We start from the raw sequence: 25,121 nt of genomic DNA on the forward strand, positions 1-25,121 counted from the left end.
TTTTAGACCCACCTCAAATGTCATCTTCTTTATGAAATGTTTACAATCCCTCACACTCATGAGGAGTCATTCTCTTATCATGGCACCCCTTGGTGCCTACACTACCCAAGCTGGGCTGTTTCCATCCACCAGTTCTGCCTTCCCAGCTGAGGACCACATGGGCAGGGACTCTGGGTGATGCATCTCTCCCTGTAGCCCACAGCACCGGGCCAGGCTGGGCAGCCCTTAAGTAGACAGTCAACGGAAGGGCAAGTTCGAAGGACAGCTACTGGTCACTCTTGCTCTCCTTGCTTAGGGAGGGAGCCTGGCCTCCTTCCTTTTGGGGACAAGGCAGAATTGCAATTCAAGGTCCCTGGTTGTCTTCTGGAGTCCCTAGGTGGCACAAATGGTTAGGTTTTCAGCTATTAACCATAAGGTTGGCGACTTGAATTCACCCAGAGGGCCTTGGAAGAAAGGCCTGTCAATCTGCTTCTGCAAAATCAGCCATTGAAAATCTTATGGGGCACAATTCTACTCTGATACACATGGGGTTGCCATGAGACATAACTGCCTCAACGGCAACTGGTTTGGTTGCCTTCTAGAGGCCCTCTCCCCTTCCTAATATCCATGAGGACACCAACGTTCGCAAACACATATTGCTTTATTTAGTGTTTCTCTGGATTGCAGAAGTGTCAGCAATGGGCTGAGACCCCCAGGAGGGCACAGAAGCAGCTGGGCAGCCCCCAGGTCCTCTGGGGCAGAAGCAGCAGAAAGAGGTGATGCCCTGAGCTCCTCCCAAGGCCAACCCCTTCCCCAGATCCCAGGCCAGGGAGGGGGTGCAGGGCTGTCAAGGCCCTCTGTCCTTAAATTGGGGCTGAAGTGTCTGGGCAGGGTCTTGTCATCCTAAGGCATGGACTCAGGCAGAAGTACTCTTCTACCTGGCGGCCCCCAAGAAGGATTGCTGGTCAGGGAGCCAGATGCGCACTTCAGACATGACCCCTGTTTTATGGGGCTCCCTGTCCCTGGGAGAGGCAGTGAGGTGTGCTACGGACAAGGCTGCAGTACTGGTTCGCCCCAACCTACTGTATGGCCGTGGGCAAGTCCCTTCCCTTCTTTGGCCCTGGGTCTCCTGCTCCGTTAACACCAGGAGCTGGATAAGATGATCTCTCTGGGTCTCTCAAATCCTATGATCTAAGACACCTTTCCCCACTCCAGGACCCCCAGGCTGGGATGAAAACAGTAAAAGGGCATTCTTAAGGCAGGAAGAAGGGGGCAGGCAAGGGTGGTCTCAGCCTCCAGGGGAAGGCTGGAGTGGGCTGCAAAGGGTGCAGGTGGGAAGACAGGCAGGCAGACAAACAGACATACAAGGTGCCAAGGGGAACGAGGAGGAGAGGGTGGCCTGGGCAGGGAAGAGGGCACCAGAGCCCAGCACACCCCATCTCTCAGCTGCGTTCCCTGCCCTGTTGGAGTCAGGGAGAACACATCCAGTGTGTCTTGGGGGTGGGGAAATGGCTTTCTTAAAAAATAGTTTCCTATAAAGCATCAAAAAATCTCAGAGAAAACCTCAGTGAAAGTTCCCTTCTCTCGAATATTTGGCATCAGCAGTGGGGCTGGCATGGCTCGCTCTGGCCCCGGCTTTCCTATTGCTGTGGCCCGGCCTGGCCCACTTTTAGGGTAGCTCCCTGACCCCCTGCCTTCCCCTGAGAAAGGGGCGAGCAGGAGGCAGGAGTTTGCAGGTGGGCTTTGAGGTGTCCCTGGGTCCCTGTCTGGAAGCTCGAGTCTTTGGTAACTGGGAAGGAGAGGAGGGGATAAGCAAAGCATTGGGGGGTGGTAGGGGGTCCAGTGGCCACCTTTATCACCGAGAATTCAGCCGTGGGGCCACCTAGGAGGCAGAGGGAGAAGCCTGGGCAGTGAGCAGGAAGCAGACGGAAGGTGCTTCAGGCCTATATTCACAGCTTAGGTGGATGGGAGGCCTCATGGCCTCAGTCCTGGGATGCTCTGCCTAACCAGAGTGGGCCCCTCCTTCCACCCAGCACCCCCTCCCCTCACTCTGAGTCTTCCCCACCTCCCCATACTGCCATCTTTAAGACTTCTGTACCCTGGAGGTCAAATGCTCCCTCTCCAGTCCTTGTGGGTGGGCAATGGGATGAAGGGGTCAGTGTGTGGAGCCTGCTGGACTGACACCCATGAGTGAGGTGCCAAGGAAGGCTTGGTCACCTGAAGCTCCACCCTGCCCTCAAGCTGCTGGTGGGAAAGCAGGCCATGGCCTACCCGGCCCCACTCACCACAGCCAGGTGCCCGTTCTTGGCCTTGGTGATGAGCAGCTCTGAGCCAGGTGTGAAGTCGATAACCCCATCCCTGCCGGGGCCCCCTGCAAATGTGATGCTGGAGGGAAGGGAGTGGGTGAGGACTTTTCACAGGAACAGAACCCCTGGGGCAGCCCCTGCCCCAGCCCCACGTACACACACGGCCCATTCACTGCCCCTACCCACCTTACCTGCCCTGGTTGATGTTGATGTTGTTCACACAGTCAGCACTGAGGGCCGTCTTGGTCAGTGTCTCAATCACATGGTCACTCTGCAGCACCACATCCCCCTGGTGTGCCCGAATTGGGGGGAGGGTCAGGCCTACCCAGAGCTGGAGTAAGGACCCCATCCCTGCCCTGCCTCCCAGTCCACAAAAGGGCACCTTCTGTTTATTGTCCTCACGCTGCACATGAAGCACAAAGAGGTTGTCGCTCAGGCTGCTGACAGAGATCCCTGAGGGAGAAGGGAGAGATCAGGGTTCACGGATCAGAGCTGGGCCCTCCCTCCATAGCCTTGAACTCTGACTTACCGGTCAGGTTGGCGTAATTGATCCTCTGCTTGACTTTGGCGTCCTCCACAATGACCACAGCACTGGGCGTCAGCAGCAGCTGCCGAGAGCGAGGCTTGTAGCCCTTCCGGTCATATTTCACTACGGGCACTGCGTACTGGGAAGAGAGGGCAGGGAAGGGGCTGAGGGGGTTCCAGGGACAACCTCCTCACCCTCTGCCCATGCCCTGACTCCCCCATCCAGCCTTTGGGCCCTAGAACTGTACTGGACTAAGGGCTGCAGGCAGGTCTTACCTGGATGGGCTCAGAGCCTAGGGCCTGCAGTACTTTGGGGCTGATCTCATCTGTACCTGCAACCCAGATGGGGGAGATGGAGGTGAAAGGAGGAGAGAGGGACCTGGGTAGATAAGGAGGGGCTAAGCACTGGAATGCTAGGGGCTCACCGAGCCGTGTGCTGATGAAGAGCCTGGGCACACTTTGCGGGTAATTATCCTTCTTGCCCTTGAAGATCTCACTGGCCACGGCCTTTTGCTGCAGCTGAGGAGATAAGCCAAGGGCGGTGGGGGGGCGTAGGGGAGAGGTAGCAGGGACCATCAAAAAGCGGTAGACCCAGCCTCAGGAACTGAGATAGCCTCCCTCATCCTCTTTCTGGTCCCAGCACCAGAAGGCTAAACCCTACCACCAACTCTCCCATTAGTTCCTTCCCTTCACTACCCCTACCCCCATCAACCGAGGCTGAGAAGACCCCAGAGTGGTTATAACAGCCTAACTTTAGGGATGATTCCCCACCATATCAGGCCCTAGGACCCTTGAGATCCAGCTCTGGCCTAGGGTCTTGAAAGTAGCTGGCTCACTGCTAATACTCATGACTACAGGTTCTCTGAGCTGGGTGGGTCCTTTAACATCATCTAACACCCGGCACATTAAGCTGCCGCTGTCTGTTCCTGTAACCACGGCAGGCATTACCAATCGATCATGGCACTGCAAAGGTGCAGCCTCAGGGGCCTTTCCAACACAGGGCTCTGGGCAGCCTTGACCAATCAAGTAGAGCTGGCCTGCAAGATGAACTCTATTTGCCACCCCAAAATCCACTCCAGTCTCCACTTCATACATCAGGCCCAAGAGGAGCTGGGATCTGTGTGCTGTGGCAGGGTGCTTTGTGTGATGCCCACTGCTCCCCTGACCCACTTCTTAGTCCACATCTGCCTCCTGACTCTCCATACCTGCTGCTTCCACTCAGGGCTGATACTCCGACAGTATTTCCACACCATGTTCTTCATGCACAACTCCCGTAGAAGCTCCGAGGCCTATGGGAAAGAGTGAGGTTAGGGCACCTAGACAGCCTGGCTCCCTTCCCTCTGAGACATCAGGCATATTCCCAATACCAGGCCTTTGCCTAAGCGATGCCCCTGGACAATCCTCCTATTCCTGAGTCATTTCTCTCAAAAGGATTCATTCTTCAAGGCCCAGCTCCAGTCCCCCTCCTTTGGGAAGCCTTCCTTGGTTGCTCCTGGGGCCACGCAACTATCAGGGCCCCCCAACAAATGCTTTGATAGTCCCTAACTCAACAGGGGTGGCCTACAGACCTCATGCAGGGCAGGTGGGGGCGTGGGCCAGGAGGTGTCCAGGATGTTCCGGGGCAGCTGCCGCCGCAGGTTGAGCAAAAAAGAGGTACGCACATGGTCCAAGAAGAAGGCATTCTCGGGGCAACGGGGTGCATGGCGCAGAATGAAGCCACGGATGAGCCTGGGGTGGGGGCCCGAGGGGTGGGGGTAAGAAGCCTGGCAAAGGACCCCCCCCCCACACCCTGCTCTGCAGCTTCTCATGGTGCCCTGGCGCTCACCGCCTGATTGTCTCTGCTGCCCACTTCCTCTTGGCTGCCTTCCTCCGACCCAGCGTTCCACGCCACCATGACTGGATGCAGATGGCTGCAGAGACCAAATGGCTGACCTCTATCTCCTCACCACGGTGGCCCACCCTAACCCCTGAACCTGCCCCTCCAGAAGACCCCTGGGCCCCCAAACCTGATCGCTTCACCCGGAGGAATTTCTGCCGCCAGTGAAAGCCCTTCCAGGCGGCCTGGATCTTCGTGGCTGTGGTTGAGAAAGAAAGAGAATTGGCCAGAGCTCAGGGGAACCTTGCTGGGCACTGTCAGAGCTAGTGAGGGAGAGGATAAACAGGAAGAGTAAATGAGAGTGAGAAGGAGGGCGCCAGTGCACGTGGGATATGCTCAGAGCGTGCATCCAGGGTGCAGGGCAGATGGCAGGTGCGGAAGATGGTTCAGAGGAGGGGAGTTGAATTCCCTGGAGGAGCTCAAATGCAGTGACCCCCTTCCCTGCTCCCCAGAGTGGACTCCAAAGGGCCGGGAAGGGTGGGCCCCTCTCTCACCCAGGCTCTGCCGCCGGACTTCCAGGGCATCTTCTGTGGCAAACAGGGTCTTTGGGAAGCGGATGAAGATCTTGGTCCTGGGAGGGCAGCAGAGGTCAGACCCTGGTTGCCCCCCCTGCCCCCGCATACTCCCACCCACCAGGCGTGGGCACCACTCACCGGCCCATCTTGTACTCCTCTGGCTTGTAGCCGAGGTGTCTGATCAGCACAGTCACGCCATCCTGGGGCCGCCCTGCCCATGTGGGCCATGTCTCTGGGCACAGTGACTTATACCTGGGGATGGGGAGAAGCAGGAATGCACCCCAGCCTCCGCCCCAAACCAATTTTTCCCCGAGCACCTGCTGGGTACACACACTGACTTGTTCACAATCCACAGAAAGCCTGCAAAGTTTTTCTGTTACTGTCCCATTTTCAGTATGAGAAAGCTGAAGCCATGTATCTGCCTAACGCCATGTGTCAGAGCTGGAATTCACACCCGGAGACTCCCCAGGCCTCTAACTCAGGATAACCACAAAACTTCACCATCTTCTCTGGGCTCCTTGGAAATTGTCCTCCTTGCAGGCTTGCTACCCCTGCCTCTGGGGATAGGCATGTGGGAGCACACCTCAGGTACCCTGGAGCACACCTCAGGTACCCTGAACCAGGCGCTCCGTAAGGGCAGGGGAGACATGGCCTGGTACTCTTTCTGCAGGGTTGACATAAGCCATGGAGCACGGAGGGGTTCCACAGCTCAGAGCCTCAGTAACCTCACCTCTGGAATGGGGCTGAGCATCCCTGTCCTCCCCTAGGGCCCCTAGGAGGCTCCAACGGGGCTGGCCTACCCCCCTCCGACCCTCCTTCCTGGCTGAGAGCCAGGCCCTGCCCCACCTCTGCAGGAATGCCTCATATTTGCGACGATAGGCAAAGCCAGCTCTGCGCACACGCAGGTTCTCCATCAGCCCCAGGTACTTCACCTGGTGCCGGATCAGGACCTCATCAAAGCGGCCTGGGGGGAGGGCAGAGGGGTGGTCATCAGCCTGGCACTGGCAATTTCCCTGCAGGGGAGACCCCACACACAGGCCCCGCGACTGGGGAGGGGCACCTACTGGGCTGCTTGGCGTCATTGGGTTTGATGCAGCGGATGTAGGCGGGCTCCTTGGACTTCAGGATCTCCACCAGCTGCAGGAGGCTCATCTTGAACTGGGTGGCAACCTGGTGAGTCAAGGGTGGATGGAAGGTTGGCTGGAGCTGTGCTGAGGCTGCTGACCCCTGCAGTGGCCCCTCCCTGTGACAGAGCAGCACCAATCCCACAACTGCCCCACTGCTCTGCTTGGGGCCTCCCACCGCCCCTCCATCACACTAGAAGAAGGGCCAGATTTCACCCCATATCCCTCCTGCTGAGCAAGAGATCTTGGCTTAGGAACCTTACTCTACCCCCCAAAAAATCCTGCTCAGGCCTTCCCAAATTTCCCTTTGGCAACCACCCTTTCTTCTTCTAGAACTTCATGGCTACATTCCTGATCAATGTCTCCTACCCCTATACACTCAACCAGTATCTGTGAACACTGCCCTGCAGGACCTTTAGGCATCTCAGGCCTGTGGGGAAAGCAGACTCCTCAGCAAAGACTCGCAACCCAGAAACCCAGGGATTCTGAGAGCACTGAGCAAGGGCAACTAATCCAGTCTGTGTGGTAGGGGGCATCAGGAAAGTCCTTCTGGAGGAAACGGCTCATCAGCTGAGATTTAAAAGCTGAGCAAGAGATAGTCAGCAGGAAGAGAAGAGACAAGCAGAGGGACAGCCTGAGCACAGACTTAGTGTACACAGGGAGCTACGAGCAGTGAAGGATGCAGATGGGGTTAGAGAGGCAGGCAGAGGCAGGATCAAGGCAGGACTGGAGAATCACATTAGGGAGACTGAGGGAAATAGGGAGCCGATGAGGAATGCGGAGTGAGGGAGTGACAGAGACTGGACTGCACCAGTGGTTGTGGGGAAGGGGCCAAGGGAAGGAACTGAGAAGTATTCAGGTGATAGAAAATCCGATGGTTGCCTGGATGGGGGGGTGACGTCAAAGTTGATGCCCAGGTTGCTGGCCTGGGGGATTGGGTAGAGGGTGACCCCTGTCCTGAGCTGGAGACACAGAAAGAGCAGGACTGGAGGGCTGGACAGCCAAGGACCACGACAGACCAGTGGAGTCTGGGGTGCCATCTGGGGAGATGACCGGATACGTGAATCTGTGGCTTGCTGGAGAGGCCCAGGCAGGAGCAGACCTGAGGCGTCCTCAGTGAAGCTGGGAGGATAAGGGCGCTCCGGGCGGGGACTGGGGGGAAAGCAATAGAGGGCAGGGTCCCTGGGAGCCAGACCCTGGGCAACACACTGTCTCCGTGACTCCCTCCCAAACATGTCCTGGCCCAAAGCACGCTGGCTTCTACCTCATGCCTAACTTGTCTCCCTGGAGCTGCCCTGGCTGTTCTCTTGCCAACCCAACAGCCATGCCTCAGTCCTCAGTTCACAAAGCTCTCCCAGCACCTGGCACCACAGACCACACCTGCCTTTTCCTGCCCTCTCCTCGATGACACCACTCTCCTGGCTTTTTTGGGACTGTCTGTGTGCCTGTATTGGTCCCTCACTGCCTCCAGTGCCCTTCTGTAGGTTCATTTGACATGTACCTAAAAACCCAAAACAAACCCATTGCCATCGAGTCGCCTCCAACTCATAGCGACTCTATAAGACAGAGTAGAACTGCCCCATAAGGTTTCCAAGGCTGACAATCTTCACAGAAGCAGACTGCCACATCTTTCTCCCACAGAGCCCCTGACCTTTTGTTTAGCAGCCAAGCATTTAACCACTGTGCCACCAGGGCTCCTGCATGCGTCTACTTATCCCTAAATTATCTCAAATGTCTCCTCCTCCAGGAAGACTTCCCTGACCCCCTTGCCTCTTCCACTCCCTCACGCACAGTTTGCCACTCTCTTTCCTAAGTTAACAGAGCACCCAGTGCACATTGGTGAGAGTAGCTGTTCATTTTTGTATCTCTGGTGCCTAGCAATGCCTGAAGCCAATGTCTGCTGAATGGGTGCATGCATACAAGTGCACACAGAGACAAGCGTAGACACAGATGTTCACACAGAGACAGGTATACACACATGGACACCACAGAGACTCGGGTACACATATGGGTACCACACAGAGACAGGTGTACACACACAGGTACCCACACAGACGGGGTACATGCACGGGCACTACACAGAGACAAGTGAACACACGTGAGTGCCCACACAGTTTTACACACAGGTACCAAGAAACACAAGCTCATAAGCATACTGCCGAACTCCAAGCTCACGTAAATGCTCATTTACACACACACACACACACGCATGCAAACACACGCGAGCCCACTCCGGTCCCACAGCTCCACACCGTCTCTGGCCGCTTCTTGTCGCTGAGCTCACTCCGGTCAAAGCACTGGCTCATAATGGGATTCTCTGAGCTGCACATGGTCTGTGACGGCAGAGGCAGGCATCAGGGGGGAGCACAGAGGCAGGAAGGACAAATTTCTGGAGCAGAGGTGCATACAGGGGTCTGGGCTCCCCGCACCTGAAGCCCTTCCCCCTCCCCCAGTCCCCCTAACCTCCTTCAGGTTCCGGAAGAGAAGGTCGTTGTTCTTATCCAGAAACCCTGGAAGAGGAGTGCAGATATGAGGTGAGGGAGAGCCTCCTGCCCTGCCCCCTGTGGGGACCCGGCCTCAGGATCCTCACCAGTCACGTTGTAGGTCACCTCCCCAGCATAGTGCAGAAGGCGGAACTCGCCACGGCCCAGAGATTTCCTGGTCCGCTGGTCGGCCAGCTTGTGCCTATGGGTGGCAGGGAGAGGAAGCTCCAGGTTACTGGCCTGAGCCCAGCACCTGCCTGCTAAGGAGACTTCAAGAGCAGAAACTAGTCATCCAGTATGGAGCAGGCACACCCCGGGGCTCTCCACGCCAGACTGTGCTGTGAGAAGGGGCAGGTGCCATCATCAGGAGACCACGGAGGCTCAGGGAGGCACATTCAGGGTCACACAGTGCCAGGACTGGGACCCAGGCCTCTGGACTGCCAAGGTGCACTGGGTGGGGGCTACTGCCCTTGTCTCCTGCTGTTGCCGGACTCTGCTCAGAAGGCTGAAAGCTGCTTGCTACATTTTAAAAATAGAATCTTTCCCCAAGAGATTACTTTAGCCTTAAGCATGTTGATACCCTTTAGCCCATTTTCTGCTTTTAAGAACTATTCCAAGCAACTAATCAAAGATACAGGCACAAAGACGTTTGCGGCAGCCGAGTTATCCCAGCAGAAACCCGGAGGATGGCCAGGGGCCCCAAAAGCTGGGGGAGGGTGGTGGCCCATTGTGGGTTAAGGGACCTTGCAGCCACTGCAGGAAGTGTTTTGAGGAAATTTTTATGTTTGATGATGCAGGAAAACATTCAGGATATAACATTACCCTGAGACTTATGCACAATAAGTTCTCCACTATGAAAAAAAAAAAAATGTATAGAAAACGACAGGAAGGAAATGCCTCAAATTGTTAACAGTGATGGCCTCTGGGGGCAGGATTACAAGTGACTTGTATGCATTCCAGCTTTTCTCTAATAAGCAATGCTATTTTTATAGTCAGAAACATGTTTTGAATATATTCTTAAGCAAACAAAATATCCAGGGCTTTGCTATCAGACAGCCCTGGGACTGAGTCCCAGCTCTGCAGCTTACAAGATAGATGATAACCTTGGCCAAGTGACTTCACCTCTTTGAGCCTCAATGAAATGGAGCCAACACCAAGGGCACCTCCTTAAAGGGGTGCTGTAGGTTAGAGGAGATACGCACAAAATCACAGGTCAGAGCTGGGACAGAGGTGATCGCTTCTGCTGCTATTTATCCTTTCGATAAAAAGCAATTCCTTAAATAAAAAGTGATTTCCAAATAAGGAAGGCAAAAAATATCTTAACAAGTTTCATTCTCAAGAATACGGAGGAAGCCATGCTGCCGGCTTCTTTCTTCGCAGACGTGGTGTGAGCTGCGGCTTTGTGTGACCGTCCGTACTTAATACCTCCCCTGGTTATCTCTTTGTGGCTGGTGTTTTATGATCCTGTAGCCATTTCAGACTCTCTAGGGTCTTCTGACTTCCACCAGGGCGGTAGGGATGGTGTGTGAGTGGGCCTGTGTCCAGAGGGTTGGGGGGACCCAGTCTTCCACAGGTTATTCTCCAAGGAGTCCTTGCCCCTAGCAGCCCAGCAGCCCCACTCACGTGAGGAAGTGCGGATGGTGCTTGATGGTGTCCTCCAACTTCTCCAGGAAGGTCAGATCCGTGGCCTCCCCAGGGCGTAGACACTCTTCATCCTGAGGGGTGTGGGATAGGGTGAGGGATGTGCTGGGAGGGGGGCTGCAGAGGTTTAGGGGCACAGCGTGGGGAGCACAGACACAGCTCATAGGGAGGCTCCCTCAGAATGTGTCCAGACCTCACCATCCACACACAGCCCTGCCCTGCCCCCCCGCTGAGCCCCGCGCTCTCACCACATGGACAGGCCTGGAGAGAAAGGGGAAGGGTCGGTGTCCATGAGGTCCTGGTGGAGCAGAGGACTCACCAAAATGGAGATGATGCCCTTGAACTTCTCCTCTACCAGGTCACAGATGATCTTATTGTTGAAATACTGGACAGGCTCCCACTGAGGGGTCAAAGGGCAGGAAGGCATTGTCATGGGGTCCTGGTGTCCTCTCCCTGGGAGGCCCCAGTGAGTGCCTGCGCTTCCTGGGGCTCACGCACTCACCGCAATGCCCTCGGCCTCATATTCCTCCTGTTCGGACTTGAGGGTGAGCTCGATGAAGAGCTGCTGCAGCTTTTCGTTGCAGTAATTGATGCAGAATTGTTCAAAGCTGGGAGGGAAAGAGAAGACCCACAGCAGCTCAAGGGGACACAGGGCCAGGAGCAGGAGAAAGACGGGCCAAGACCCCTGAGCAGCTAAGGTAAGAAACACAGAGCAGAACCGAGGTGGCTGGGGAGTCATCAGGCAGGAATGAGAGAGGCAGGGGGACAGAGGAAGGGGTCAGGGTAGGGGAGATGGGAGGAGAGACAGGCAGAGGGAGAGGCTGGCGCTGACCTGTTGTGCTGAAAAACCTCAAAGCCGTAAATGTCCAGAAGCCCAAGGACTGTGGTGCTCCGCCAGCTGGGGCTCTCAGCGTCCTAGGGCCAGTCATTCAACCGAGAGTATGGGTCTAACATTTGCGGATTCCCAGTCCCCATTCTCCCTGGACTGCCCTCCCTGCTACCTTGGAAGCAGCCTGGTTGGGCCCTCACCTTGGAGGCCAGTGATCTGTTGATTTTCCCGACCAGCCAGGTAAAAGTGCGACTGTATACGGCCTTGGCAAGAGCGTCTCGTGCATACGCAGCCTGTTCCAGGTTCAGCGGGCTCAGGAGCTGTTGGTGTAGGGCAGGACGGGGAGGTGAACACCCAGACTCCCTGCCCATCCTACTTCCCCTTCAGGATCAAGCAGAAGACCAGGAAACTATGACCACCTGCCCTCCCCACTCCCAGGGACCCTAGGAGTTGGGGGCATATCGGGGAGAACACAGTGGCCACACCAGAGAGAAGGTGACATAGGGATAAGAGGCCTTATTCCTGAAGGTAGGAGTCTTGGTAGCAATCTGACTGTCACCCTCTTCCTGTGTGACCTTGGCCAGCTCATTGTGCCTAAGCCGGCAGACTGTTGTTAGTTGCCACGGAGTCAGCCACAGACTCACAGCGACTCCACGCACAGTGGAAATGAAACACTGCCCAGTCTCGCACCATCCCCGTGAGTTATCGGAGATAGGACCAGTGTGATCCACAGGGCTTTCACTGGCTGATTTTTCGAAGTAGATCACCGGGCCTTTCTTTCTAGTCCCCTGAAACCTGTTCAGCATTATGGCAACACACAAGCCTCCAGTGATAGATGGGTGATAACTGTGCTTGAGGTGCATCGGCCGGGAATGGAATCTGGGTCTCCTGCATGGAAGGTGAAAATTCTACCACTGAGCTACCACTGCCCTTGAGCCAATAGACAGCACCTGCCTTAGGTCCCTCCAGCATGGCCAAGAGGACCAGCTGAGCAGACCCAGGGATGCGGGAGTAGTGGAAGTTGAGGGCTGCCTTGAACCCCCACACATCTACCCCCAACACATCTCCTGAGCAAAGGCTCGGCCTTACCTCTTCTCCCTTGGCAATGATCTTCCTGTGTGTCAGGGCTTCCCGCAACATCAAGCCTTCCACACCAAGGAGCTGCCAAGGGTGGGAGGGTGGGCATGGTGAGGGTGCACCGCCCCTTGCTCCCTTGCCCTTCTCCTCACCCAGTGCCTGCTCCACTCACCCTGGTCAGATACTTGAGCTGGTTCTCACTGGTGACCTGGGCATTGCTCTCCTCATTGGCAGCAAAGTGGATGTTGCCCAAATGCAGGACACTGGCCACGATGCTCAGCAGGTCCTGAGGGAGGGGGCAGGGGACAGGTGGGAGTTCCAGGAGGGGCACAGGGCAACTAGTGGATGGCCAGATGGAGCAGGGACTAGTGTATGAGAGAAGAGAGCTATAAATGGATGTGGGTTCTGAAGATAGAGGTGACTTTCGGGGTGTGACAAAAGGAAAGGGGGGTCATGGGCAGAGGGCTCACCTCCACTTCATCCTCAGTGAAGTCGATGACTGTCAGAGCCTTCCTGACCACCTTCCAGTCACTCTTGTCATTGATGGAGGAGACTTTGGCACATTGGCCCTGGAGGAAGGGCACAGCTGGATTACCAGCCTGGCTGGCACTGTGCCCTCTCGGTGGTACCTGCCCTGCCTGCCAGCCACTCACCTTCACCAGGTACAGGTAGCTCTGGGGGTTCCGCTCCAAGCCCAGCCTGCGTAGCGTCTCCTCTTCGCCCCCCTCCAACAGCTGGTAGAAGATGTGGAAGTTCCTCTCCCCGTGATTCTGGTGTACCACTCGGGACTTCTCCAGGAGGTAACTGAGGATGTGGCCACCCACGGGGGCACCCTGTGGGCCCGGGAGGGCACAGGGACTGGTCAGGGAAACTGGGGAATAGGACCCATTTTCTCCTCTCTCCCACGTACTCCTGGGCTTTGAAATCAGCCAGACCTGGATTCTAATTTAAGCTCTGCCACTAGTTATGTGGGTTCAGTCAAGTCAGCCTCTCTGATTTTAGTTTCTGCATCTAAGAAATGGAAAGATGGAACCCCACCTCAAGGGGATGTCTTGGAGATATGGATGCAGGACAGGGATCTCAAACTCAACAGGCCTACAGCTCATCTCCTAATCCCCTCTTCCTCAAGCTAGCTCCTCTTATCGTCCCCTCCCGGTCAGTGGCAATTCCATCCATATAGTTGTTCAGGCCAAGAAGTTTGCGGGCATCCAAGAAGCTTCTTTCTCTCTCACACCCCATGTCTAATCAGAGAGCAAATCCTGCTGGCTTAACCTACCTCCAAAATATATGCAAAATCCAACCACTGCTCATCACCTCCATTGTAGCTAGTCTGAGCTACAGTCTTCTGTCACCTAACTGGTTCCCTGTTTCCATCCTGACCCGCAACAGTCTATTCTCAACACAGGAGCAAAAGTGAGCCTTTTAAAAGGAAATTCCCTGTTCAAATCCCTCCAATGGCCCCCCTTCCACTCGGCGTGCAAATCAAAGTTCTTACAAAGACCCATTAGGGCTTGTACCATCTGGCTTCCCTATCGTACCTCTAAGCTCCTTCCTATTCCTCCATCCTTTGCTCTCTTCTCCAGCCACTCTGGCCTCATTGCTGTCCCTCGAACGCACTGAACACACTCCTACCTCAGGGCCTTTGCACTAGTGATTCCCCCTGCCTAGAGTCTCTCCCCCCAGTTATCTGCATAGTTTGCTCACTTATCCTATCTACCTTATTTAAAATTACAACTGCCTCACCTCTCGTTTTAGATGCCCTTCTATCCCTTTACCTCATTTTCCTTTTTGCTGTGACCTATGTCACCTAATTTGTTATTCTTCCATTTATTGCGTATCTCCCCTGGGGCAGAGATTTTGTCTGTTTTGCATCACTGCTGCACCACCAGCACCTGAAACAGTGCCTATCACACAGTAGGCGCTTAATAAATATTTGCTGATGCCAAGGACCTGGCCTGGGGGCACTTGGTGAATGGGAATCCCTCTCCCCCTTCCCCTCCCCCAACACACCCACAGGTACCTTGAAGTCGAACTGCACGTCCATGTATTTCCCAAACCGGCTGGAGTTATCGTTCCGTAGGGTCTTGGCGTTTCCGAAGGCCTAGAAGGGGGCAGATGTATGAGGAGCACCTGGCATTACCCCTCCCCCTCAACCCCCCTCAGATGCTGCTGTTCCGTCACCTCCAGCACAGGGTTGCTCTGCAACAGCCGGTCCCGCACAGCACCCCCCCGCTCGGGGGCCGGGCAGGTCTCTGCATAGAACTGCAACAGCTTCTTGGTGGCCTCCGTCTTGCCTGCTCCACTTTCCCCAGAGATCATCACCGCCTGATCCCGGCGCTCTGTGCGCAGTGCCCGGTACACAGTGTCAGCCACTGCGAACCTGGGGGCAGAAGCTCGTCAGGAGGTAGGGGGTCAAGTGGTTGCAGGTGGTGGATGGGATCCTCAGGTGAGATTGGGGGGCCACTCCCATATCTGGTTGGAGACCATTTGTGAGTGGGAGTCGGGGTAGACCCTTGAGAATGGGGCCTAGGGGGTCTCTTGTGGGTGTCATCAAGGAGATTCTTCAGTTGAAGATGAGGGGTTACTTTCAGAGGGAGAATTGAGGGGATTGCTCATGACTGAGGCTGTTGGAGGTCACTCAGGTGGAAGCTGGGGTCACTTATAAGTAGGACTGGGGGCCCCTCATAGGAGGTAGTCTGAGGGTCACTAAGGTTAGGGGATCACACTCAAGTAGAGTGGGGACATAAGTCACGGATATGAGTTGGGGTGGGGGCTGGTGAGGTTCCTCCCAGATGGAGCTGAGAGATTTATCTCAGGTAGGGCTTAGGGGTCATTCTAGAAGGAGTAGTTATGGAATTTCTGACAGATATGAATAGCGATTCATCCACAGTGGGAGATCAGGGATCGTTTTAGAATGAGGGTTGAGGTGGGGTTCACTCTCAGATAAAGATGGGGGCATCACTGTGGGAGTGTTGGGGTCACTCACAGATGGGGGGGCACTTCATAGAAGCTGACACCACGGTAACGTTCCATGTGCTGCCGGCTGTAGATCTGGAGGTCCCGGTAGGGGTTGACAGAGACCAGGACGGGGCCAATGTAGGTCTAGGGGATTGGGAGAAGAGGGTCATGCATTCCTCCTAGAGGTCCTGGTGCCTCCCTTATCCCTCATCCCTGCATCTGTGCCTGCCAGCACCCCAGCCAGCTCTCCACTTGGGCCTCACATAAATGAGGTTCTCCCGGAATCGCCGCCGCAGGTTCTCGATGAAGGCCGCCTCGCTGGTGAAGTTCTCCAGCAGCACAAAATCCTGTACCCCCACCCGGTCACGGGCGGTAAGTGCACTCTCCATGGTCACCCGCACTCCGTCACTGCCCAGGGCCTGCAGGGAATGAGCCACAGGAGGCAGTCAGAGCCAGCAGGATAAGGCAAGGCCACTTCCCCCCCTCCACCATGGCCTTCGGGGCTGAGAGGGAAAACCAGGGGCATATGGACACAGGGGGCCTGAACGTAGGGCACATAGAACACCCAGGACATGGAACATGCCGGCTACACAGGGCCTGGGTCGTAGGATGCCAGAGAGGAAACACTGAACACAGGGCACTCAAAACTGAGGCCGTGTCGGGCACGTGAGACCTGGAGACGGACACGCAGAGCACACAGAACACAGAGGACATTGTAGCAAGGCCACTGAACACAGGAAGGTGCTGGTTTTGTGTGCAGAAAGAAGGGTTAAGAAAAGGAACTCCAATGAATCCTGAGAAGAATGCTCTGTGACCTTGGCCAAATCCCCTCCTCTCTGGGTGGCTTCCTCCTCAAGGAGGAGGAGGGAGTTAGACCAGGTGACCTCAGGTCCCTTAGCTCTGCACCAGTATGACAGGTGCTTTGGAGGACAAATGGCTCAGAGTATTTTTGCAGGCAGGGTGGGGCTATCTCTCCTGCCCCAACCCCCATCAAAGTCTCCATGGGGAGAGTGTCTAGGGAAAAGCAAGAGGCTACCCTCAGGTCACAGGACAGGTATTCCCAAGGGGCCACCCCAGCTTGGCTCAACACTTTTGAGAAGGAGGTGGTCCTCCTTTCCCATCACTGAGGCCACTCCTTCCCCTCTAGCTGCTGGACTCCCCAGACATGCTCCTCCACTGAAAGTCCGCAGAGGCCTCAAGGGGATGGGGATTTCACCACAGAAAGTCCAGCTGCCTCTGCGCCTGGCAGGTGTGGGGGAAATACAGGCTCAGCAAGGCCCTCATCCCATACCCCAAGAGTTCAGATTCCTCTTCAGGGCCTGGGGGCTCTAGGAAACTGAGGACAGGACCAAGAATGTCAAGGGCTAGAGAGGAACAAGGTGGTTGTAGGTGGTGTAGGTCCCAAAGGCCCCCAGGTCTTTTACCCCATATGGCCGGATCTGAGGCCCGGGGAGCCTGTGGCTCCCAAGCCTGTCCCTCATCTCTTCCCCGTCCAGGCTCGCCCCAAAGCTGTTGCCAAATCTGGCCACAGTCCCCGCCCACCTGACCTATGGGTGAGGGGTCTCGGTGCTTCCAGCCGTCCCCGGGAGCAGTTTTCCCGGTCCGGGTCCCAGCACCCCGTGGCACTCCTGCCTCGGCCTCCTCCCTGCAACTTTCTGGGACGTTTTTCCACCCGAAATTCCTGGGCCCCGCCCGCTTCCTGGGGGGGCCAAGGCGGCCCCGCGAGGTAAGGAGGGACCCTGCGACCCCCGCCCTGCCCGCCACCCCCGCTCACCGACGCCCGGTAGCGCATCCTGCCCGGCCGGCCTGGCACCCCGCTCGGCTGCCCGCGCTCTCGGGCCCGGACTCGGCGGCGGCGGCGGCGGCGGCGGCAGCGGCGTCAGCGAGGGAGGGCCCGGCCCGCCCCCCGCACCGCCCCCTCCGCGGGTCCCAGAAGCGCGGGACTCCCCTGAGCTCCCCGGCCTCGCTCCGGACTCGGACTCCCGGGTCCCTCTCCAAAGGGAGGGGGTGGGGTGGGCACTAAGGTGGACCCCCGGCGGCTAAGGGCGGGCGGGGCGGGCGCGGGGGCGGGGCTCCGGCCAGGCGGGGGCTATGCCTGAGTCAGGTTTTCCAGGAGGGACGTCGTTGGTTCCAGGGTGGGGCCCGGAACCTGGCCGGCCGCCGCGTCTATACGGGCCCGGAACTGACTTCCGGGCATATGTCTACACCACGCAGCCAGGCCAGGCCCGGGACGAGGACTGAGGCCCGTGGGTCTCTGAGGAAGCAAGATTCCCCTCCCCCCCTTACCCCGACCTCGAGTCCCGGGAAAAGTTAAAAATAGAACAAAATGCCCAAATACGGCCGGCGTGTCCAGGCGGGCGGAGCCTCCGTGTGGGACCTGGTCCCCCACTCAGTACACTTCTGGGGGGCGGGCCCTGCCTCTTTAAGCCTGGAGAAACTCTCTTTAGGTTCCCGCGTCAGCATGGAGCGCGCCCCAAAGGCGGTGGGGTCACAAGGCGTCCTAGGCCACTGCCCCTCTCCCCAAGACAGCTCCCACCAGCCACACTCCTCGCTGGGCCCTTGGGAGGCAGAGGTTCCCTTTGGCCCAAGGGACGAACACTAGCTCAGACCCCACCGCTAGTGGGGAGGTGGTTGCTAGAGCTTGGAAAGGGCTTAGTTTTTTCTTACTACCAGTATGACTTCCAGCAGCAAGTCATTTAATTTCTCTGAGCCTGTTTCTTCATTCTTAAAATGAGGCTAAACCTGGTAAAGTACAGGGTCAGCAGAAAAGAAGACCCTCAACGAGAAGGACTGACACAGTGGCTGCAACAATGGGCTCAAGCCTAACAAGGATTGTAAGGATGGCGCAGGACCAGGCAGTGTTTTTTTCTGTGGTACATAGAGTCGCTATGAGTCGGAACCGACTCCACTGCACCTAAAAACAACAGCAACAACAAAACCGTTCCTGTCGAGTCGATTTTGACTCATGGCGACCCTATAAGACAGAATAGAACTGTCCCATAGGGTTTCCAAGGAGCAGCTGGTGGATTCGAACTGCCGATCTTCTGGTTATCAGCGGCTCATAACCACTGCGCCATCAGGGCTCCAAAATGACGTTAATACCTGCCTTAAAAGGGCTGTTCAGAAGTCTAAGGTAAAGTGCAAGGAACCTCACAGGCCCTCATAAGCGCAGTTCCCTCCCTGTCCTTCCTTCCCTCCGCCAGACGTTCATTCCACACATGCTTGGGGCAGACCTACTAAATGCCAGATCCTGGGCCAGCCGTGTCACACTTATCTAGGGGGGAAAGCCCCTCAGGCGTGTATGCCAGTTACAAAGAGGTCTCAAAGGGCCCTGGAGGTAGGTACCTGTCGCCACCTTACAGATAAGGAACGGGAGGCGCAGAACGGCGGACACTAACTCGTATTAGATGGAAAATAGTAGTGAAGGGACCCCAAGCCCCACCGCGCCCCACCCTCGAACCCGGGCTCCCTGGGGAGGGGTAAGGCTGCTGCAGGTGCGGGCTGCGGCCTCCTGGGGAAGCCTCATTAACTCGAGAACAGCCTGGCCGGAGCCGCGGCGGGGGCGGGGGGGGGAGCCCGCAGGGGGGCGCCAGCTGGGAGATGGGGCCCCTGGAGAGGACGAGGGGACTGGGTGCCTCCGCGCGCAGCTGGGAGATGGGTGGAAGAAGATGGGATGGTTGGGTGGGTAAACACGGCCCGCAGAGGCTGGCTTGAGGCGAGAGGGGGCGGCGAGGGGACCCAACCTCCAACCACCCTGCAGTAAGGAGTGCATTCGAAACTGTGGGGGAAGGTTGAGAGCCCTCACTAGGAGTACTGCACCCTCTCCTCCCCCGGCAGCTGAGGGGGCCCCAGCTCCCGCGGGCCGAGTATCCTGGGGAACCCGGCTAGAGAGCTAGGCGGTGCTTCGCGGCCGCAGTGCCCGCCCCGCCCGCCGCCGCGTCAAGCTACTGGAATGAGGGGAATCCGCGCGGAGGGATCCGGCCGGCTACCCACCCACCCGGAGCTGCGCCGCTGCATTCCCGGGATGCCCGTTGGCGCCTCAGCAGCCGCCGCCGGGCGGCGGAAAGAGGGGGCGTCTCCCTGAGCCCGCGGGCCTGAGGGCCGGCCCCGCCCCGAGCCCCGGCCGTGCCCACCGCCCCACCCTGCCCCGCCCCACTAGTCGGAAGCGTGGGCAGCTGGAGGGGGAGGAGGCGAGGGTGTGAAAAAACCGCGGTAGAGGCTGCAGCGCCAGGCGTTCCTGTGTTCTGAGTGCTTTCTCCCGTTATTCTCTTCAGTGCCCCAGCTAGGCCACAAGGTCACCTCCATTTTACAGATGGGGAAACTGAGGCTGGACAGGTGAAGTGACTTTTTCAAGATCTCAGGGCTAGTAAGAGTGGGATTGGAACACCTAGAAACCGAGCACTTGCTGCCTCCTGCAGGGCTGCCCTGAGGGGGAGAGGCTAGGCAAGTGCAGTTGTCTCCTCCTGATTTCCCAGTCTCTGAAGAGGGCTACCCTGCCAGACTGACCTCCCTCCTGACCCCGTGACTGCAGTGCCCAGAACAGGCCCCTATGGGTGCCGTGTGGCTCTATTGACATGCAGGTCTTGGGAGTAGCAGCCAGGGAGTGGGTCATGGCCTTTGGGGGCCCCAACATGGCCTTGGGCTCAGGAGCTGGCTGGGGTGGGGTCATGGCCCCTGAGTGACTTAGGTCATATTTCCCAAGGCTGTTGCTGGGTGTCCTCCCACTTGGGAGGTGTTTCCCAGAACCACGACCATGGGGCAGGCCCAGCTGTCCTGGGTCATCCTGTGCCCTTTACCTACTGTGGGGCAGATGTCTCCAAGCCTGACCTCCGGGGATGGGGGTGGGTCAGGGGAGGGCAGTGGGCAGCCTCAAATGGTTCCCCAGCCCAGGGCTACACTCATCTGGAACCCAACCCAGTACGGTCGAGTTGATTCCGACTCATAGCCACCCTATAAGATTGAATAGAATAGCCCCGTAGAGTTTTCAAGGAGCGCCGGGTGGATTTAAACTACCTACCTCTTAGTTAGCAGCCATAGCACTTAACCACTATGCCTCCAGGGCTTCCACGCTCATCGGGAGGAGGGGGCATTCTAAGGAACCTCAGGCTGCTGTTACAGCTGACATCTATTGAGGCAGCCTCACAGCCTCTTGGGGCAGAAGAAAGACAACCACAGATTCACCCACCAGCAGCGCAGTGCAGGCACAGAGTAGATGCTCAATTTATATTTATCAAACAAATCTTAGGTCTGGGCCCAGGCTGTCCCACCAAGGAGTGTTGCGACGGGGAATGGGGAGGAGGAGGTGGGAGCTTAGGGGGCTCTGCCTTGATTGCTCACAGGGCCCCCATTGAGGGCTATACACTCTATCTCCAGAGCCAGAACCGTGGGCTTTTGGTCTGCCAGAGACCATTGACTTGGGAGGGAGGGATCCAGCAAAATTAAACAGGGCACCTCTATGTTCTTTATGTCAGAGTATCAGAGAGGAGGGAGGTACTTACAGCTGCATCCTATGGGCCCAGCATCAAAAGGTCTGGCCTCCTCCCTCTGCTTCTCACACCAAGCACTCACCACCTGCCACATCCTCACCCTTTCTCCTCCATCACTGCTCCTCTCCTGGGCCACAGCAGCATCCTCCTAACTGGCCTCCCAGCCTCCTTTCTGCCTTTCTCCTTCCAATCCATTTTCCCACAACAGCCTGTGATATTTAAAAATGCAAAATTGGTGGATTAACACCTAATGTTAATAGATTGGAGGCTTATGGGGCGCTCTCTCTGTGTTAAGACCCAGCTGAGGGCTTCCAGCTCACTTCTCCTTGTCAGGCCCCTGCTTTCCCATGTGACTGATCCCGTGTGACCCATTGGGTGGCCCTCACCAGTCCCTTCCCTCCCCAGCTCTTCCATCACACTATACACACCCAGGAGGCCTGCTTGCGCCCTGCCACCAGCCACACGTGGCTCTCTAAGCTCCCCTGCCTCTGCACCTGCAGCTTCCTTGGCCCAGCACCTCCTTCCCCCCTCCCCATCTGACTGACTCTTAGTCATCCTTAGAGACTGAGGTCAGGTATCATCTCCTTCAGAACCCCTTTCTGACTCCCGTCACGCACAGCCCCCTCCTTATCGTATCCCACTCTAATCGACTGTTTCCTTGTCAGGCTCTCCCTGGAGACTACTCCGGCCCGGGGCGTACATCCCAACAGGCCCACAACGAGGCCAATAACCGCCTCGGGGACGCCGGGATGAATGAATGAATCACAGAGCCCGGGCGTGTGAGCAGGAGGCCGGAGTGCGCTGGGAGTTGAGCAAGGCTGAGGGCCAGCCATTCATTCTCTCATTCATTTCCGAGCCCCCCGCCCTCCGCATTCAGGCCAGCCGAGGCGCGCGGTGGGCACCCGAGCCGCTGGGCCCAGGGGGCGGAGAACGGGAAGGGGCGGGGCTCGGGCAGCTTCTCCGGAACCCAAAGGCCGAGCTGGGCAGCGGAGGGGGGGGGTGGTGTGGAGCCCGGAGGGCGCGCAGGGTGCCTGGGTCCCGCGCCCCAGTCCTCTTTTCCCCGCCCCTACGTTACCGACAAGTAAACTAAGTCCCCATCCAGCTGAGTTTCGGTGCCACGGGCTCCTGGGCCCCGCGCGGATGGGGCCGAGCCGACCCTCGGTCCCCAGTGATCACCCGGCCGGCGACCCCCGCACAGCAGCGCCCGCCCGGCCCCCGGCCGCCTGCCCTTTCTCCCATCCCGCCCGTCAGCTGGGGCCTCCCGGGGCCATGCGGCCGCTGCCCGCCCAGTGCCTGCGTCCCGCGTACCCACCGGCTCGGCTCTTCGGACGCGCGGGCGGGGGCCGGGCTGGGCGGCGTGGCTGGCTCGGGAGTCGGCGGCCCCGGCACGCTCTCCCCGCCCAGGGCCCGCCGGGGGCCGGGCCGCCGCCTGTCGTCATCCCGGGCAGGGCTCAGGCCCGGGCGCGCGCGCGCGCACCCTCCACCGCCCCGGCCGGCCTGGCCCCAGCCCGCGTCCTCAGGGGACTTGTGCCGCACACCCCACAACCAGCATCCGGGGCGAGGCGCGTCACAGTCACACACACACTCACACGTACCCTGTTTCGACCACAGGACCCACTCATCTCGAGCCCCTCTGCATCCCCAGAGCTAACCAGACCTTTCCTTGCGTCTGGGGCCAGGGCAGTTCTCTCTTTCTAACCACCTCTCTCCTGTCATCCCCCACGCCCACACCACTTCTCTGAGCCGGGCAGGCCCCAGTTCTGAGGCACCAGAAGGGAAAGGAGAGGCATTAACTCAGTCTGTACTATGCGCCTGGAGCTTTACTCGCACTAGTCTTTCCACCGTAAGCATCCCTGTCACCTGTGTTCTGCTATGCCCATTTCATAGTCCAGCCCACTGAGGTTCAGGGAGTTGGAGGAGAAAGGATTGAAACACAGCTCTTGGCTTTGAAAACCCCTGCTCTTTGTGGCCCTTAAATCCTTGCCCTTTTCTTCCACCCACCCCTTCTTTCCAGTTGGTTCCAGCCCTACCAAGGAGCAGAATCCTTCCCTACCCTTTACATCTTTCCAGAGGGGTTTGCTTGAGTGGGGGGCCCAGGGCCCTGGGAAGCGCCCCCATCCGTCCTCCCGCTGAAAGCACCCAGCTTACGAGCTTGCAGGGCCTGTGGGGATGAACCACTCGGATGATCTCCCCGGTGGGTATCAGCTCCACTTGCAGCGCCATCCTCCTCTGCGTAGAGCCAGCTTTTTGAGCCCTGGAGCCTCTGAGCACAGGCCTGCCTTCCCGCTTACTGGGTCTAACTGCTCCTGGAGCCAGGAATCTATGGTCTCACGCCTGGATGGCTACTTGGTTCAGCTTCAACTCCAGCCCCAGGGGATGTAGCTGGTCCAGCTCCTCAGGACACAGCTGGAGTGGCCCAGGTCTGATTGGGAGGCCACTTGGCCCAGAGGCTTGTGGCAGGAAGAGGAGGGGCCGAGGGATGGAGGAAATGCCTGTTGTCCCAGGTAACTAGAGGAGCTGATGCAGCCACCCGTGGTGGGGGACCCTGGGCTCCAGGTCAGAGTGTAGGAGGCGTTTTTCCTCAGCAGTTCCATGGTCAGGGTCTCTCTCGCTGCCCACTCTCTGGTGTCAGCTGGACACCACTGTGACCACTCCCCAAACCAGAGGCACATCCTCCCTTAACCAAGAGGGCCCACTAACAGGCACTGCCCCTCCTGCTTGTCCCCCCAACTTGCCTGCCTCCCACAGAAGCAGGTAAGCCCTTGAGCGTGAAAGGCCAGGGCTGTAGAGGGCTGACCATACTGGGCAGAGGGGCTTGGCAGGGAGACAGGAGGGCGCTATGAGGTCCCTTGTTCTATCCCCCGTCTCCAACTTCGGAGATTGATTCCTGGGTTCCCTGCATGTAGGCCACCTCTAGCCCTGTTTGCTCCTTACTTTTCAGTAGCACCCTAGCTGCCCCCCACCTCTAATGTTCCTGTTTTTCTATCTTTATTGTTGCTAAATCACAGCTGACACTTTCCTGGCCTGGGACTGAGCCCTCTGGTCTCCAGCCATTCCTTATAGGAAGTGAGAAGGGGGAAGTGGAGGGGGAAACCGACTTTTCCAGAGGGAGAGACTGGTATGGGAGGGGCTGGGGTCCAGTGGACCTGTGTGGGCCTCAGCAGCCCCACGGACAAGCACCTTTCCCCAGGCACCCTTTCCTTCCCTCCCCACAGCTTCCCCCGCCCAGGAAAGGCCAGCAAAGCTTTCTTCCTTCCTCCGGGAAGCAAATCTATCCAGGGCAGTCTCATCCCGAAGGCCACACAATGGCCCTTATCAGCCATGGAGCCAAGCACAGAGACCAGTGCACACCAAGTCTCACTTATTTCCTGTTTCCACCCAGCGGTCAGGGCTGGGCCCAGAGCTGCCATATCCTGACTGGGGCCAAAAGGCGGGAGAGCACTCTCCCTTCCCTTCTCTCAGTCACTGCTGGACTCACCCCTCCCAGGGCAAAGAGGAGCTCTGCAACTTGGCAGGGGTAGGGGTGTGTGAAGATTTGAGGGCAGGAGAGGTAGGCATACTCCAGATGCAGGAGAAGAAATGGGGGGAGGACCCCTGGAGTCATGGGGCCAAGACCTAGCCCCAGGGCTACAGTCATCAGAACAGGGCTTACAAAGGGGAGGTAGGTATATGAGAATATTGCGGGTCTACTACTTTTTTATTTTTTCAATTATTTTCTCATAATCATGAGTAGGTACATTATCTGTATTTTATAGACAACTAAGAGCCCTACGTGAGAAGCAATGGAACCAGGGTCCAGGCTCCATTTCCATTTCTGCTACCACTATGATAACCACAGCCAACTGTGTGACTTTGGAGGCACATACCTCTTCTCTGAGCCTTGGTTTCCCCATTTGCCAAATGAAGGGTGCTATGTGGCAGTGACCATGATGGTTGTGCATGTGAGGAGCAAGGTAGACATGGCTCTGGGCTACCTCAGGTGTGAGTATGTTGGGGGCAGGTATAGAGGTTACCATGGGGAGAACTCAGCAAGAAAGGAACTGGGGTGGGGGAAAGTGGGCAAAGAGAAAAAGACAGTGACATTTGGAGAGCTTAACCCAGAAATAAGGCTCAAGACTAGGGGGTGAGGAGTGGAGGGTGAGGAGTGATGAACCACAGACAGCACAGCAGGCACCTTTTTCCCTGAGCCTTCTCAGTTCCAAGAAGCCCAACCTACTTCACAGCAGAGCAAACTAAGCATCCAACAGTGTAAGTGGTATGTCCTAACTGGGCCTGGGACCCAGGGGACCACCACCCAGAGCCTCGCCCCATTTCCATCTGGG

The 25,121-nt window shown here is 57.4% G+C and overlaps 1 protein-coding gene across 4 annotated transcripts; it reads right to left on the bottom strand.

Annotated features, from left to right (window-relative positions):
* Positions 1-25,114, bottom strand: MYO1C (myosin IC). Of its 4 annotated transcripts, none has more exons than XM_023556251.2 (32): positions 22,948-25,114; positions 15,577-15,732; positions 15,342-15,457; positions 14,537-14,735; positions 14,376-14,456; positions 13,009-13,188; positions 12,826-12,924; positions 12,528-12,641; positions 12,368-12,439; positions 11,479-11,598; positions 11,282-11,364; positions 10,952-11,057; positions 10,769-10,849; positions 10,432-10,523; positions 8,916-9,010; positions 8,789-8,835; positions 8,578-8,658; positions 6,266-6,371; positions 6,048-6,165; positions 5,340-5,453; positions 5,181-5,257; positions 4,817-4,885; positions 4,636-4,720; positions 4,379-4,538; positions 4,016-4,099; positions 3,236-3,329; positions 3,087-3,142; positions 2,815-2,950; positions 2,668-2,738; positions 2,477-2,574; positions 2,265-2,364; positions 1-1,861 (listed from the first exon to the last, which is right to left on the bottom strand). In XM_023556251.2, the coding sequence occupies exons 1-32, from the start codon at positions 23,020-23,022 to the stop codon at positions 1,835-1,837; spliced, it is 3,192 nt and encodes a 1,063-aa protein (XP_023412019.1). In that variant the 5' UTR covers positions 23,023-25,114; the 3' UTR covers positions 1-1,834. The 4 variants fall into 4 exon arrangements, with proteins under 4 accessions (XP_023412019.1, XP_023412020.2, XP_064127582.1 ...); XM_023556252.2 differs by lacking the exon at positions 22,948-25,114 and adding an exon at positions 22,395-22,416; XM_064271512.1 differs by lacking the exon at positions 22,948-25,114 and adding an exon at positions 22,112-22,180.
* Positions 25,115-25,121: the final 7 nt, after the last annotated feature.

The sequence above is a fragment of the Loxodonta africana genome, chromosome 18 (genome assembly GCF_030014295.1).
Source record: "Loxodonta africana isolate mLoxAfr1 chromosome 18, mLoxAfr1.hap2, whole genome shotgun sequence".
Taxonomy (NCBI): Eukaryota; Metazoa; Chordata; class Mammalia; order Proboscidea; family Elephantidae; genus Loxodonta; species Loxodonta africana.